Below are 14,874 nucleotides of genomic sequence, written 5' to 3'. Positions count from 1 at the left end.
CGCTGGTGATCACACACCTAATATGGTTTCATTATAGTACTGTTACAACACTCTACATGTTGTACATAGTATATCACATACAACTAGCATATCACACTGACAATTATACACTTCATGTGGTTCTGTCACTTTACTGTTATGACTCTATAGTACAGTATTTAATATCAAAATCATTAGATCTTACTCTGCTCTATTATTGCACTATATGCCATTAAATAAATCAAAATTCTGACATTCAAACTCTGACACAAAAAAATAAAATCATTGTCTAATGTTGCAGCATGGAATTAATTATGAATGATAACTATTCTGTATTTTACATATCTACATTTATTTAAAACATTTAGAATTATATATCTGTTAATTTAGACTTGGACACATCTGAAGTAAGGTCACATGATGTACAGTGGAAATTCTAATCATGTTCAGTTCTGTGATCAAATATATGTTTGACATGGTAATTAATAGCCACACTAAACCAAGTAATATCACGAAAACTTAAGATAAGTAACATCTGTCGAATAAGTATAAGTAATAAACCATTACATGGTGGATGGGTGGGTGGCAGTGTGCCCTCTAATGACAGCCAAATTTTGTTGTGAGTCAAAATGAGAACTGGGACTTCTTGTGAGTCACCACATAGTAAGAGATGGGGGAACACCAAATTTTGGTGCGTCACTAGAAATTGTGTCAGTCAAATTGGCTTTAGAGGGCACACTGATGGGTGGATGGGTGGATGGGTACAATCAGATCTATATAATAAACTTTGCACTCACTCTTTACACTATAAATCTAGTTGCACCCACCTGTCACTCTTTATTACTTACACTAATTGGGCAGCATTACCTATCTCAATTTTTGTTGATGTTACTTGGTTGAATGTTGCTCTTTTCAAAGCTGTTTGATCTTTGAAAGTGAACACAATTATAATTTGCGCTGTAACTTCACTCAATTCTATTAATCTTCTAATTGTAATATATCGTCATCCAGATCTATATCAATATCATCCACACCGTCGTCATGGAGATCTAAGTCTAAATCTAATGATCCGTCTGTATCTGACCTTGGTTTGGTTTCCATGGTTTTGATATCTTTAACTTTCTCATTCTGTAATACCTGGGTATGTTCTGTTTCTATGGTAACATTATTTTGGATGATTACGTCTCCAGTTTCAGGGTTCTGTAACAGAGAATGAACAAAAAGGAATGAGATATTTTTAATGAATTATTTGAATGACGATAGTCAGAACTATGGTAGGAAAATGTACTTGTTTTTAAACAAAGGTATATTGCACCTCAGGGAGAAATTTCCATGAAAATCAAACTTCTTCAATTCTCTCCAAACTTTGTCAGATGAAAGTTTGTTCCTGGTCTTTTTGAAATAATAAAAGAATTTGGAGATACACCATCTTGTTTTCAAGGAAAACATCAATCTTGTATTATCCAATCAAGTTAACACAGCTAGCAATCGACGGCCATATTGGTTTCTCATTTTGACCTCTACTTCAAAAATTTGTACGATGACCCTCTCGAAAAATAATAAAATCGCGACAATTGTGAAGTCTTGCCAGAAATAGTGGATGTGAAAACTGACATCAACTTAAAAAGACAATATACAACTAATCTGTAATGGTTGTACATCTGCTGGGAAGAAACCACATTTTTCTCACTGATTGTAACTGGGAATAGGTTGAAGTTTTCTTGAAGAAAGTAACAGCACAAGTTTAGAGTTTATATCTGAGGTAGTCTACATTATTTAATATTTGATTAAAAAATTACAGATATTTGCTGAATCTTTGAAAGTGAAGATCATGCCATATTTCACTGCTACTGTACATAATACACAGGATATCGTTGCTGTAATATGAAGAATCTAACCAAATCATAGCAATGTATCCCTTATACATGGTGTACCTAACACTCAGATACTAAAATTGTTTTTGCATATATAATGACCTATTTTGAATAATTCTGTGCCATAAACATCTAATTTGTATTATTCAATGTGTCCTTTCCATGCTTAGTAAGTTTTATACCTGTACTATCTACACATTGGACATTTTATGTTGACTAAAGTTTTACACGTATACTTAAGGTGTAAGTCTTTGCTTTGAATAATATAATAAACTTACAATTTGAGCAACTCCACTTTCTATGGCTTCCTGTAACTCCCCTAGCACGTTACGATCACTGCTATGCTGTGTACGAATCAATATGAAAGTTAATGGTAAGAGATTGATAAACTATGTGATATGCTTAATGTATAAAGCGATATGATAAGAGATTATTTGATAAGTCTACCATATCATATGATATGCTTAATGTATAAAGCGATATGATAAGATATTATTTGATAAGTCTGCCATATCATATGATATGCTTAATGTATAAAGTGATATGCTAAGAGATTATTTGATAAGTCTGCCATATCATATGATATGGTTAATGTATAAAGCGATATGATAAGATATTATTTGATAAGTCTGCCATATCATGTAATAAGGTCAATCTATAAAGGAATATGCAAGAAATAAGTCTGACAATCATGCGATATGTCTAGTGTATAAAACGATATGAGAAGAGATTATTTGATAAGTCTGCCATATCATGTGATTATTAAAAGTCAATGTATTAAAACAAAACCTATAAGTATTTGTCAGTACTTGGTTACTATGGAAACAAAACTTACCAACACTTTTTGGGAGCTGGTTTTTAGAAACCAAACTTACCGGTACTTGTTGGTAGGCTGTTGCTGGATACTGTTGCTGGGTTTGTTTCAGGTAATTTTCACCATAACATGTGTCTTTTAAACCACCAAATAAATTCTGATATTCTCTTGGGTCTGCTAAGGCATTGGCTTTCTTTTTGTCAGTTTTAGCTAAGGTCTCTTTCCATAGATCTACAATTCTAAAATAGTGATAAGAATAATATTTTATTGCCACAGTGACTTATAAAGGCAAAAGCTTGCAATGGAAATTGGTGCAGATTCGCAGATAAAAGACAAGGTTAAAAAGAAATACCACATGAAATAGGTGAGAACATAAACTAAGATAAAATACAATGGTATACATGAATTAAAAGCATGTGACATAGTGAAGTCTATATAAGTTAAAGGAGAACTCCACTCCAAGAAATAAAGGTATTTTCATTAACTTTGAGTTCTGGAGAGTCATTTCATGATTTAACATCACATAAATTTCACTCGATTACCAAGAAACATCAAACTCTATTTCACATCTATTGTTCTCACACTCATCCACTGTTGCATCATGGGACTTACCATACATGCATATGTACTAGATGAACACTTAATATTCATGATTCCTAAGTGCTTATTACCTTTAGGCAAATAGTCATGAATATTAAGTACCTAAAGTTAATGACAATACATTTATTTCCTGGAGTGGTGTACTTCCCCCCTAAAGATCTATGTAAAAGTAAAATTAAATTTAGATGGGAAAAACAAGTCTGTCAATTTTTAGCAATAGAAAAAGTTGGTCCAGAACAAAAGAATTATGACCCTATGTATTCATTATTATTCCACTGACAAGATAAGACATTGAAATGTGTGAGAACCTGGATTGAATCATATACCTTTGAAGGCCCATGTCCAATTTGGATTACAATACAAATTGAAATATAAAATTTGACTATTAAACTTACTGTGGCATTTTACTTGGCATGTATGTCCTAGCAAAGAAAGCGGCTTCTGGAACACGATTGGACTGAATCAACACATCTATGCATTCTTCAACCCTGCAATGAACACACAATGACATATATATTGAAAAGAACAGCTCCCTCTATAGTTTGAATGCGACAGTCAGCAGCAACATACAAATTCTACAGGTAAAAATACAATGTAATGTCAGGCAAGATTTTGTGCCATTTGTCTGCAAAGATTCATGTTGCCTTTGTAAGTTTTATCATAGGGTTTATGGTTCTAATACCCTCCTCAGTATGTACAGAAAAAGATAACGTTGGCTAGACAACAAAGGGGACCTCTCACAACCAACAAGTTTCACTTGATTCGATATCCATCGACACATCACATTTTCTTTGAATTTGGTTGGACTCTTTTGAACTGATGTCAGAAGTTTATAAAAAAAAGGAAAAACTTTTTGTAACACCAAAATCAAATTCTCACTTTCACACACTAGTACACTCAGATGAAAACAAAAACTCGTTAACTTTCAATCTTTCAACCTAAGGATCCAATGGAGTCCCTGCCTAAGTGTTGCAAACTTAGGAAATGGTTTATTATTAAAAGCAATGAGGAACATGATTGCATTTACTCCATGAATGAAACTCAACCTGGGTGAATTTCATTTATTGTTTCTTTCTGAACAAGTACTTAATTATCAAGTTAATCAAACAACTTGTAACATTTTCAGATAAACATACCTTCCAAGTAAAAAGTTTGATACAAAGGCAACATTTGCATGTCTATTGATGTCAACTGCTTTAGTTAAATCCTCTACCATGGCAACATCACTGGAACAGGTTGCCAATAGCAACAAGCCACCATAATCTTGAGCTTGGTGTAAACATTCAGCAGCCAACTTAAATTCACATTTGTTAGTTGCTAAATCAGCTAACAATTTCCATTTCTCTTCACTCTGAAAGGTCAAAGGTCACATTTAGATGTTACCAACTGAGCTGTTTCTACTTCTTGTCATTTTGTTCTCTATAACATACATTGTATGATGACCCCTTTTTTTCTCCTGGATTGTAACCAACAATGGGTTGGAGTACAGTACAAGGTTAAGGCTTTCATTTCTATGGTGCATATCTCTGATTATCTATACTTACCTGTGTTGCCTTGGCAACCTGATGAGCTATTTGGATGTTTTCTAACTGAATTGCGAGATCAAATTTGTGATCCTGGTCAATGGTAACTGCCATAGCTTGAGACTTGAATCCCTGTTAATATATAAAACGTGTTACCATAGTAACTGCTAAGCCATATAGAATATGACATATTATTCCCCAATATTTTCTCTTCATTCAGCCAAGGAAAATATGACTGCCCTAAGGGGCCTAGTCACTTCTCGTATTCAACTTGTAGTGACAAAGCACTTAGGCCACTAGTATTTCTTGGCTAAAATGAAGAGAAATATTGGAGAATAATATAATTATATATGTGCTGGCTTAAGTCAAGAAAATAGTGAAACTGAATATTTATACAGTCTGTAACTCAAATTGTGAGTACCATGATGGAGCCAATAACATTGACAATATTGCAGTGACATAGAATGACCTGGGTGTACCCTCCTGTATTTTCTGATTGAAATGGTACAACTTGGCTTGTGCATGGCTGAATATTTGTCTGACATGTCCCAAACTCGTACCTGTTTTTCTAGAAAATGTGCGACCCTTGACCTCTGCTCCCTGGGAACTGTGGGCAGTACTTTGTCCGCCGTTTCAAAATCTCTTCTCATGACGGCAGTTTGGTACTCTAGGACTGATAGCAACAGTTCAAAACTAATAACATTGAGTTCTTTGTCTCCAAGATACAAACGGTTATCACGGGGAATGTATCCAAGTAAATACATCACTCTGAAAATACAAACAAAACGATTATTAAGAACACGGATTTCACCATGTTATGATCATTTCCATAAATGAATTATAAAAATGTCTCCATCAAAATTGTAAATTATATATCTTATCAAGGGTTGGTAGAGGCCGAGTGGTTAACTCGTACACCTCTTACCCCTGCAGTCTGGGTTCAAACTCGCCAGGTGTCTGCTGGGTTTGATAAAATTTACCACACTTTAAGTAAGAAGAGTGTCGTTCAGTTTGACTTTACTGTAATACGCGGGTTTTCCCCGGGTACTCCGGGTTCCTCCTGCATTAACACTGAACCAAAGGAGCCTATAAATGGGACTAGCTCCTGTTGGTCATCAAATAAATAAATAAATAAATAAATAAATAAATAAATAAATAAATAAATCATTGTTGTCCTCACCTATCCATATGCGATATTGTGACAATTTCTCCACCAACATAATAATTCAATCTATTGACAGAGTTGGTATAGATAAAACAGTCTCCAACCCAAAGACCAGTCTTGACAATTTCTTGGATTTCACCGACAACCTAACAAGATAATGTAAGAACAATTTCAGCCAATTAATTGTGTGCAGAACACATTATCCATACATGTTGACTAAAAAGAATATTGTTTAGTTTGACCAATAATTGTGAGGACCACAGCAGCTATGGAGTATGGCTGGTCAAATTGTTAGAGTGTTTGGCTTGGAATCTGTATGGGTTGCATGTTCAAGCCCCGCTGCTGACGTTTGTTTCTGAGTGGCTAAAGTCTTTAGACAAGATTTGAACCACGACTGTGCTTCAGTCAACCCAGCTGTATAATAGGGGACCTAGTAGGATAGAGGTTGCAATGTGAAGGCTTTAATCCTATGTGCTTACAGAGGTTAAGCTTCATATATACTCGCCAGGGAGTTGAGGAAGTTGTATAGGGCTTTTGTGCCAATGTAGGTCTGTACTAGAGCTAAAAAATTGTACAGTGCCAGGACTGGCATCACTATTGGTTGCTCAAAGTTTTAATTCTCATTCGCTCTCCTTTTGTACATACATTTGTAGCTGGGTGTCTGTGTCTTCTACAAAGACTTTTCACCAGTGTTAGTCATTCATACAATTCAACATTCTCAATGACTGTACATCTCTATTCTACCAAATCACATGATCTTCTCAGTATATCACACACTATGTTACACAGTACAAAATGTAATCTCACCTCAAATGCATCTTCTACACCATCTTCTGTGATACCTTCATTAGTTTCCTGGGCTTTAGTCACAGCTTCAGCATTGTATTTAAGAATATAGAAAGAATCTTCTGTTGTGATAGCCACTAACTCACCGCTGTCTGACCAGTAGATCTGTGAAATAAAAAATGATTAAAAAGTCAACTTAAGTTGATGGAGATCGCTGTCAAAATACTGGATGTACTAAATATCATATTGCATTGTTGGTTCATGAAATTTAACTTCTGTTGAGAATTCACACAGTGAATGAAATTATTCAAACCGCAGATAAAATTTTGAGATTAAATTTAGAGAAACTTACTGCTTTGGGAACGATTTCAATCCTTCTGACTAAAACAGTTGGATTATTCCAGTCATAAAAATCCAAACCAGCTGATGTCCTGACACCAAGTAATAATCCTCCAAATATACCTAACAATGAAATTATGGCATTAAAGTTACTCTCTGACATTGAAGGTACAGGGGTTAATAGAAATCTAAACCAGTTGATTTCCTTATACCAAATAACAATCCCCAAAGTATACTAGTAGAGAAGTTAGGAATAAGTTACTCTCTGACATTAAAGGTACAGGGGTTAATAAAAATCTAAGCCAGCTGACATGTCCTTACACCAAGTAACAATCCCCAAAGTATACTAGTAGAAAAGTTAGGAATAAGTTACTCTCTGACATTAAAGGTACAGGGGTTGATAGAAATCTAAGCCAGCTGACATGTCCTTACACCAAGTAACAATCCCCAAAGTATACTAGTAGAGAAGTTAGGAATAAGTTACTTTCTGACATCTCTCTTGTCAAGCCTGGATTGTTTCAAAACAAAACAGAAGACTTATTTGTTAAGCAAAGTCTATGGTGTGCTTTAACCATTCAACGCTACTGAACAGAACATTGCTCTGAAAATCGGCACTATAGAAATTTGATTGATTGATTGATTGATTGATTGATTGATTGATTGAGTGAGCGAGTGATTGATTGATCAATCGATTGATTGATTGATTGACATATATTCATCAAAGTCATTGTACTTGTACTGGAATTAGGGTAATAATGGCCAACTGATAGAACGACACACAAAATATGGAATTTATTCCTGTCTGAAGTTTGGATTCTTGGACTTTTGGGGAATTTTTAGGAGGTTCAGATATTGATTTCAAAATACTGTATATCTAAAACAATAGTTGGAAGGTTGAAAAGTTATCATCTGACCCTTATATTGATAACAGTAAGTATAGACCCACACAAACCACTTTTACAAAAAAAATGTGGATATTAATTAAAACATATATTTAACACAAGAAATAAAAACTCACCATCAGCAACAAATGCTGGTTTCAGATCTTTGGTTTCCTTGAAATTTTTGTAGAGTTTCACTCTGTCCTTAACTCTTACTGCATATCTGAAATTATAGTAATTAATGAAAGATGTAGCAGAAATAAATATAACACACAAACAGTTCTAAGTTTTTTAGTATTCAGCTTTCGATCTGTCTTGGTTGACGATCCTCATCAGATTGACAAATTCCATAGTTACAGCTGACCACTAGGTGGCGATATCTTCATCAGAATGACAAATTCCATAGTTTTATACTTAGTATTGTAAAACTAAATAGACAAGATGACCCATAACTTGTTCATTATAGTCTTGTACTGTACCACTACATAGACAAGATGAACCATAACTTACTCATTAGAGTCTTGTGCCCAGACAAATTCTTGTGCTGATCCAAAAGCTTTATTTCTTAAAGCCATGGCTGTGTAGATAATATATTCTCCATCTCCACATACCACTACAAACCTGGATTTAAGACAGAAATGTTGAATGATTTTATAGTCAGTGACACAACAATGTAGTAATCTAATGTCTTGCATTGTTTTCACAGTAAGTTCAACTTAGTTGAAGAGTAGCATGCTGTCAATGTCTGCATTTTCTTCGATGTGTGATTCGTAACAACCAATGTGCGAGAAATAAAAAAGATCATGTCGCCTTATCGAAACTGTATACTCTCTCTAGTTTGGTAGTAGGTAACATAGTCTATACACTATGTAAATCATAGAATGTAAATAAGTGAAACTGTATACTCTCTCTAGTTTGGTAGTAAGTAACATAGTCTATACACTATGCAAAACATACAACGTAAACAAGTGAAACTGACCTTCCATTAGGACTATGTGAAATTGTCTGTGGATAAATTTCACAACTTCCCATATCTTTGACAGCTAATGGTAATCGTTCACCATCTTTCATTTCCAGACCTGAACAGACACAATAACTAACATTCTCTAATATCTACATGGTTTATTCGGTACTTTGGTCACTGGCCTTAGGTAGAAATGTATCAAGATATAACAAATGGACACTAGAAGAGTTACAGAAAATAAATAAATAAATAAATAAAGAACATATACAGACAAAAAAAATCGAAATAAATCAATATGGTATTAATAGCTATGTCTAACATCATGGAATACTGTTCATTATCGACTCGGATTTTGAATGCCGAGTGTCAAAAAAATGCAATATTTCTCAAAGTCTGAATATTGGTGGTTCTCATGAGTCTTGTAAACTTATCAAAATATGGCTGGTTACGGTAATACATATATCATTCTCTAATACAATACAATAGTTAAAATAAATAATACATACATTACAAGACACACAACAGAGATCATAAACGTACACTTGTTCACTGTCCTACCAGGTTCCCCTTTATACAGCTGGGGCACAGTGATGGTCAAATCTTGCCCAAGGACTTAAGCTAGTCAATAAAACAAATGGCAAAGGCAAAGTATGTGGCACATACTTATACAGTAACAGTATGGTGTATTGGTTCATTTTAGCAGAAATCTTGTCTCTATAACTTGAACAGACATGAAACTACATGTTTGTATTTACACTTTACCTTGAACAGATTTCAGATTTGCTTGTTGTATTTCAGAATGTTTTGCCCAGATAATTTTACCACTGCTGTCCATGGACATGGCTGGTTCTTCACGACCAAGCTATTAACCAAATGAAAAATACAGTTACAGTCAGTTTCATTATATTTCAAATATTTTTTGACTGTTACATTAAAATCTTGGCTTCAAGAAAACATGAGCTAAAACACATAAAATTTGGATAAGAAAGAAAGAAAGAAAGAAAGAAAGAAAGTAATTCAATATCAATATTTACTTCAAAATCAAAAACTCCAAATTATTTTACAACCAAAAACATTTCCTTGCTCTGGCATTATATTTTGTATTAGTACCAAAGTGAAATCATAAAGAATATTTCACTCGGCTTTCTTCAGCTATTATTGTATACAATTCAAAAGTTGAAATGTTGATGGTAAACGTTTGTATTCTGCATCAACTTGGACTTGAAGCCATGCATCAAGAGTGGAGAGGCTAAAAACTGAATGTGAAACTGGCTCACTGGTCAAACCATCAACAATTCAATGTTTTAAATCGTATATGAAAAGAAGGCCGAGTCATTTAGCCAAACTATACTCAGAAAATTATTTACTCTCTGAGTTTGGAACAAATTATTTTCTTACAACTGCTTTCATACATACTGCTGATTAGGAATTATAGATGATATTGTTAGTACAAATGAATGTTTCCCAAATACATACCTTGAGCATAACAGTTCCTTCATCAAATCCAATGGCAACCGCGTTAGATCCTTGTAAAGTGGCAATAGTCCAACTTCTCTCTAATCCATAGTTTAGTGTTTTTTCATGTCGATAGGTACTGGAATGCCAAATACGGATATTGTCTGCAGACAGTGTTAAAAGAGAATAATGGGTTAATTCAATAAATTGCAAAACCGTAACCACATTTTTTAGTTTTTTGCAATGTATTGAGTTACAAACACAGACTTGGCATATGCTGTTTCATTGATTTTTCAAATATGAAGTCATAGTCAACTTACCATCTTCTCCACCACTAATAATTATGGGTAACTGTGGATGGAAGCTGACCGTAGTCACATTGTTAGAATGACCTCTCAATGTCTGAACACAAGTTTTATTTTGATAGTCCCAGACTTTCACTGTATGATCGTCACTTCCAGATATCAGATATGGTTTGTCACCACCACTGTAGTAGTCAACACAGTTCACACCACCCTCATGACCTTGTAGGGTGAAGTTAGAGAAGTTGGAGCCAAGCTGCCATACCTACAAACACAAAGTATAAAGTTAGACAAGTCTATATGCAAATTGGACTTTTGCTGTCATACCAACAAATATACAGTGTAAAGTGAGACAACTTAGGGTCACACAAGCTCAACAAGTGAACATCGTTTGTTTAGGTCTAAACTCCCTCCCCTAAACAAACGTTCACAAGTGCGACATCATACGTTTTATATGATGTAAAATCTGATGAAAACTGTAGTGGTCACACCCCTATGATCGATGTAATGTAAAAACATGATGGTAAACACATTAAAATACTACCAGAAACCCAGCACCATATCTCACATTAGAAGTAAATTTGTATCAACTTATCAACATCTCAGTAGTAAATACAAAAGCTGTTATCATTGAAGGAGTGAACATTTTATTATTTCATCATTTCCATGGTAACATATCAGACTCACTTTGATGGTAGTATCCAGGGAAGCACTAGCAAAGGTGTTGTTATCTTTAGGATTGATAGCAATCTGCATAACATAGTGGTAATGACCTTCATAGACTTGTTCACATCTCCATTTATTTTCCCAATTCCATAATTTGATCACCATGTCATCTGAAAGTAAATAAATAGTCATTCTTACTACCAAACTAGAGACACCATGTCATCTGAAAGTACAAATAAATAGTCATTCTTACTACCAAACTAGAGACACCATATCATCTGAAAGTACAAATAAATAGTCACTCTTACTACCAAACTAGAGACACCATATCATCTGAAAGTACAAATAAATAGTCATTCTTACTACCAAACTAGAGACAGCATAGAGTTTCAATTATTTGATACAATATATCTCACATGTTTTTTTGTTACAAATTACATAAAAATAAAATACAGATATTGATAACACTTGCACATATTATTATTATTATTATTATTATTTATTTTATTATTTTAATTTCACTACACATACGTCACAGTGCGATGTACAGAAACTCTAAAAAGAATATGCAAAATTTAAAATACACAGTGCAAGTGGTAGGGTAAAGAACACACAGTCCTGCGGTGAAATAAATGAACAGCAAAGCAAAAACGAATCAATGATAGTAAAATATATATATAAAATAATAAATGTTATCTCACTGTGATCACAAATCAACATCACTGTCTGATAAGGCCAAAATAAAAAAGAATTTTTTCTGGTCAGGACAGTTTGTCTAAAATGGTGCAACGCACAATTTTTTTCTTAATTCTCAACAAACCTGTCACTCAATCTACTATTTATGGCAGTTACTGTTCTTTTTATTTAGTACTTTAGAGCAAGTGTGTATGTAGGGTAGATGTCATTTGCTTGTTCATGATTGGTTCTGCAGTTGTCTTCACTGAGTAGGGAGGGTTATTTTTGTGTTTCCCCACGAATCTGCAAACTGCATGGGCTGGATAAACCTAAAAAAAATGCTGGGGTATGTAAGTGATGCACAGGCTGACCAGAAACAATTCTTTTTTTGAGGGGGCTAAAACAAGGAAGAAATTGGTATGATATAAATCAGTTTGAGTTTTATTCTACATTTCAATACTATTTTCTACATGAACATTCTAAAAGAGTTAATATGTATGGTTGTGTTGTTGTTTGTTTGTTTGTTGGGGGAACCATACTACTTACCACTACTGCTGATAACATATGGTTGTGTTGGGTGTACTGCAATACATCGTATAAAGTCAGAATGAGCGTCTATCGATTGAATCTGTTCTTGTGTGTTGTAGTTGTATACTCTTAACATCATATCATCCTGAAACAGAACAAAACAAAAAGCCTTGGTGAACTTGGCCTTGAAATCTAAGGCACTCAAACTTTTCATAACGTTATAAAATTCTGATAAAGCTTGTTGACCAAGTCAGATGGAAAGCTTTTTTTGCTAGAAAACTAAAAAACTTTCAACGGCTTGTGTGTTATGACCTGTGCAAGTCATTATAGAATATTAATATAAAATTATTATCTATGTCATCCTGGTATTATTTTTCAAAAGTTAATTTGAAATGGCAAAACTATGGCATTCAAACATTGGTGTTTTAAGGTAGTGCCTATGGGTGTTTTAAGGTAGTGCCTATGGGTTTATTTTTCCTGAAAATCAACCTCCTTAAAATTCCTTCAAAATTTGCTCAAAATTTCAAAATCCCTTCAAAAAATGAAAGCTTGTTCCAGGTACTTTTGAAATAATGTTTGAAGTAATGTCTTGTTTTCAAGGAAATCATCAATCTTTTATTTCCCAACAGAATTAACACTGCCCTCAGTGGCCATATAGAACTCTATGTAGTTTGCGGCCATATTGGATTCTAAAATCATTTTGACACCAGATTTAAACAACTTATATCGTGACCCCTCATTATTTTCTTGATTTGAACTGAGAATGGGTTTTAAGTTTTCTTGTAAAAAGTAACAAAAACTGTTCAAATTGTTTATTTATGAGATGCATACGGAGTTAAATGAAAATACAACACATAACATATACTTACAGAACCAGCTATAAACCAATTCTTCCTGGCGATAAACTTGGCAGCTCTTACTGGCAATTCATTCACTTCAACATTCTTGACTAACGTCTATAAAAATGAAACACACACTATTAAGTTACAACTCTGAGTGTAGCTTATAAAGTATCTATTTATTATCAATCGTTATCAACTAAATCAGTAGTTTCACAATATTTTTATTGGAGAGACATAAACTCAGCTTGTACCACTTTAAGAATTGAGAAGTTTTTAAATAACTCACCTGGGTGTCATGATTCCATATTTGGATTTTTCCGCCAAATAGAGCTGCTAGTAACCATGGTTCATTTGGATGTATATCCAAACATTTCACTCTAGAAGATCTTGCTGAGAAGTGACGCTGGAATAATAACAGATGGCGAAGAAATCACTAACTTGAAGAAATCAAGAATTTAGTCACATGTGAAGATTAAATTGTTTAATTTTCTTCTCTATGATTGCCATTTTTAAAAAGGTTTCGTTAGAAAATAAAGGAATGTTCGTAAACTTTGGGTTTCGGAGAGTTATAATGATCTCACATCACAAATGATAAATTTCATACAGTTGCCAAGAAACACCAATTGCACCACCATCTCTGCAGATCCACCTCCCCCCATTGTGTACACCCCCCCCCCTCCATCACAATATTGTATAATCTTACCTTGATGTTTAGTTTCATTGCCTAAAAATAACAAGAGAAATATGAAAGATATATTTAATATCCATTTTATTCGTTTTTACAAAAATAAACATTGGGTTTAAAATCTGTAGAATAATGAATTTCATTTTTATGTTATTTATATTAAAATTCATATTTTAACCTTTTCATTCATATTGTATATTTTGTTTAAACAAATCAACATTTTCAAACATTTACATAACCCATGTGGAATATTTTACAAAGTATCATGTGTGTGTGAATACATATATTAAACATTGGGGTTTTGAAATAAAACGTGGTGGCATACCCCCCCCCCCCCCCCCCATCTCATCTCTGGATGACATGGAGTTAATTTTCTACCAAACACAATGGCCGACTGCTGCAACAGGCGATTCCTAGTAAGACCCTTCATTAAGAAATTAAATAAGTTTTTATGACACCTCAGAATTATGTCTTAAACAGTAACCTCGGACATAATTACAAAATATCAAACGTGTAAGCATTATGTGAGATCTGAAATTATATGCACCAAAAGACGGTCTATCTCTCTCGGGTTATCATCGTAGATTTAACTATTGGTAAAGTTCCGGCAAAGTGTTTTCCATAATTCTAGAAATCTTTGAAACATCTGAATACGTAAATACAATATTTATCAAGGTCTCTACATCCCTACATCATCTTACAATCTAGTAAGTGAATAGTATGGATGTTATTTCACTCACCGTGGGTTGTTACGATCACCGCAATGCAACAAACTTGTAACGTGATTGTGAGTTGA

General features: G+C 33.9%; 1 protein-coding gene across 1 annotated transcript; it reads right to left on the bottom strand.

Annotated features, from left to right (window-relative positions):
- Nucleotides 1–957: 957 nt before the first annotated feature.
- Nucleotides 958–14,874, bottom strand: LOC144451511 (coatomer subunit beta'-like). The gene is made up of 22 exons (XM_078142379.1): nucleotides 14,819–14,874; nucleotides 14,097–14,117; nucleotides 13,680–13,796; nucleotides 13,421–13,507; nucleotides 12,570–12,696; nucleotides 11,370–11,518; nucleotides 10,701–10,947; nucleotides 10,402–10,544; nucleotides 9,688–9,787; nucleotides 8,941–9,040; nucleotides 8,472–8,582; nucleotides 8,099–8,184; nucleotides 7,094–7,203; nucleotides 6,763–6,906; nucleotides 5,971–6,101; nucleotides 5,351–5,558; nucleotides 4,812–4,922; nucleotides 4,404–4,618; nucleotides 3,663–3,755; nucleotides 2,729–2,906; nucleotides 2,132–2,197; nucleotides 958–1,179 (listed from the first exon to the last, which is right to left on the bottom strand). Exons 2-22 carry the CDS (start codon nucleotides 14,112–14,114, stop codon nucleotides 958–960), a joined length of 2,763 nt encoding a protein of 920 aa, XP_077998505.1. The 5' UTR covers nucleotides 14,115–14,117; nucleotides 14,819–14,874.

This window comes from Glandiceps talaboti, chromosome 21, assembly GCF_964340395.1.
Source record: "Glandiceps talaboti chromosome 21, keGlaTala1.1, whole genome shotgun sequence".
Classification (NCBI taxonomy): domain Eukaryota; kingdom Metazoa; phylum Hemichordata; class Enteropneusta; family Spengelidae; genus Glandiceps; species Glandiceps talaboti.
The sequence above is the reverse complement of the archived record's forward strand: the minus strand, read 5'-3'. Positions and strand labels throughout refer to the sequence as shown.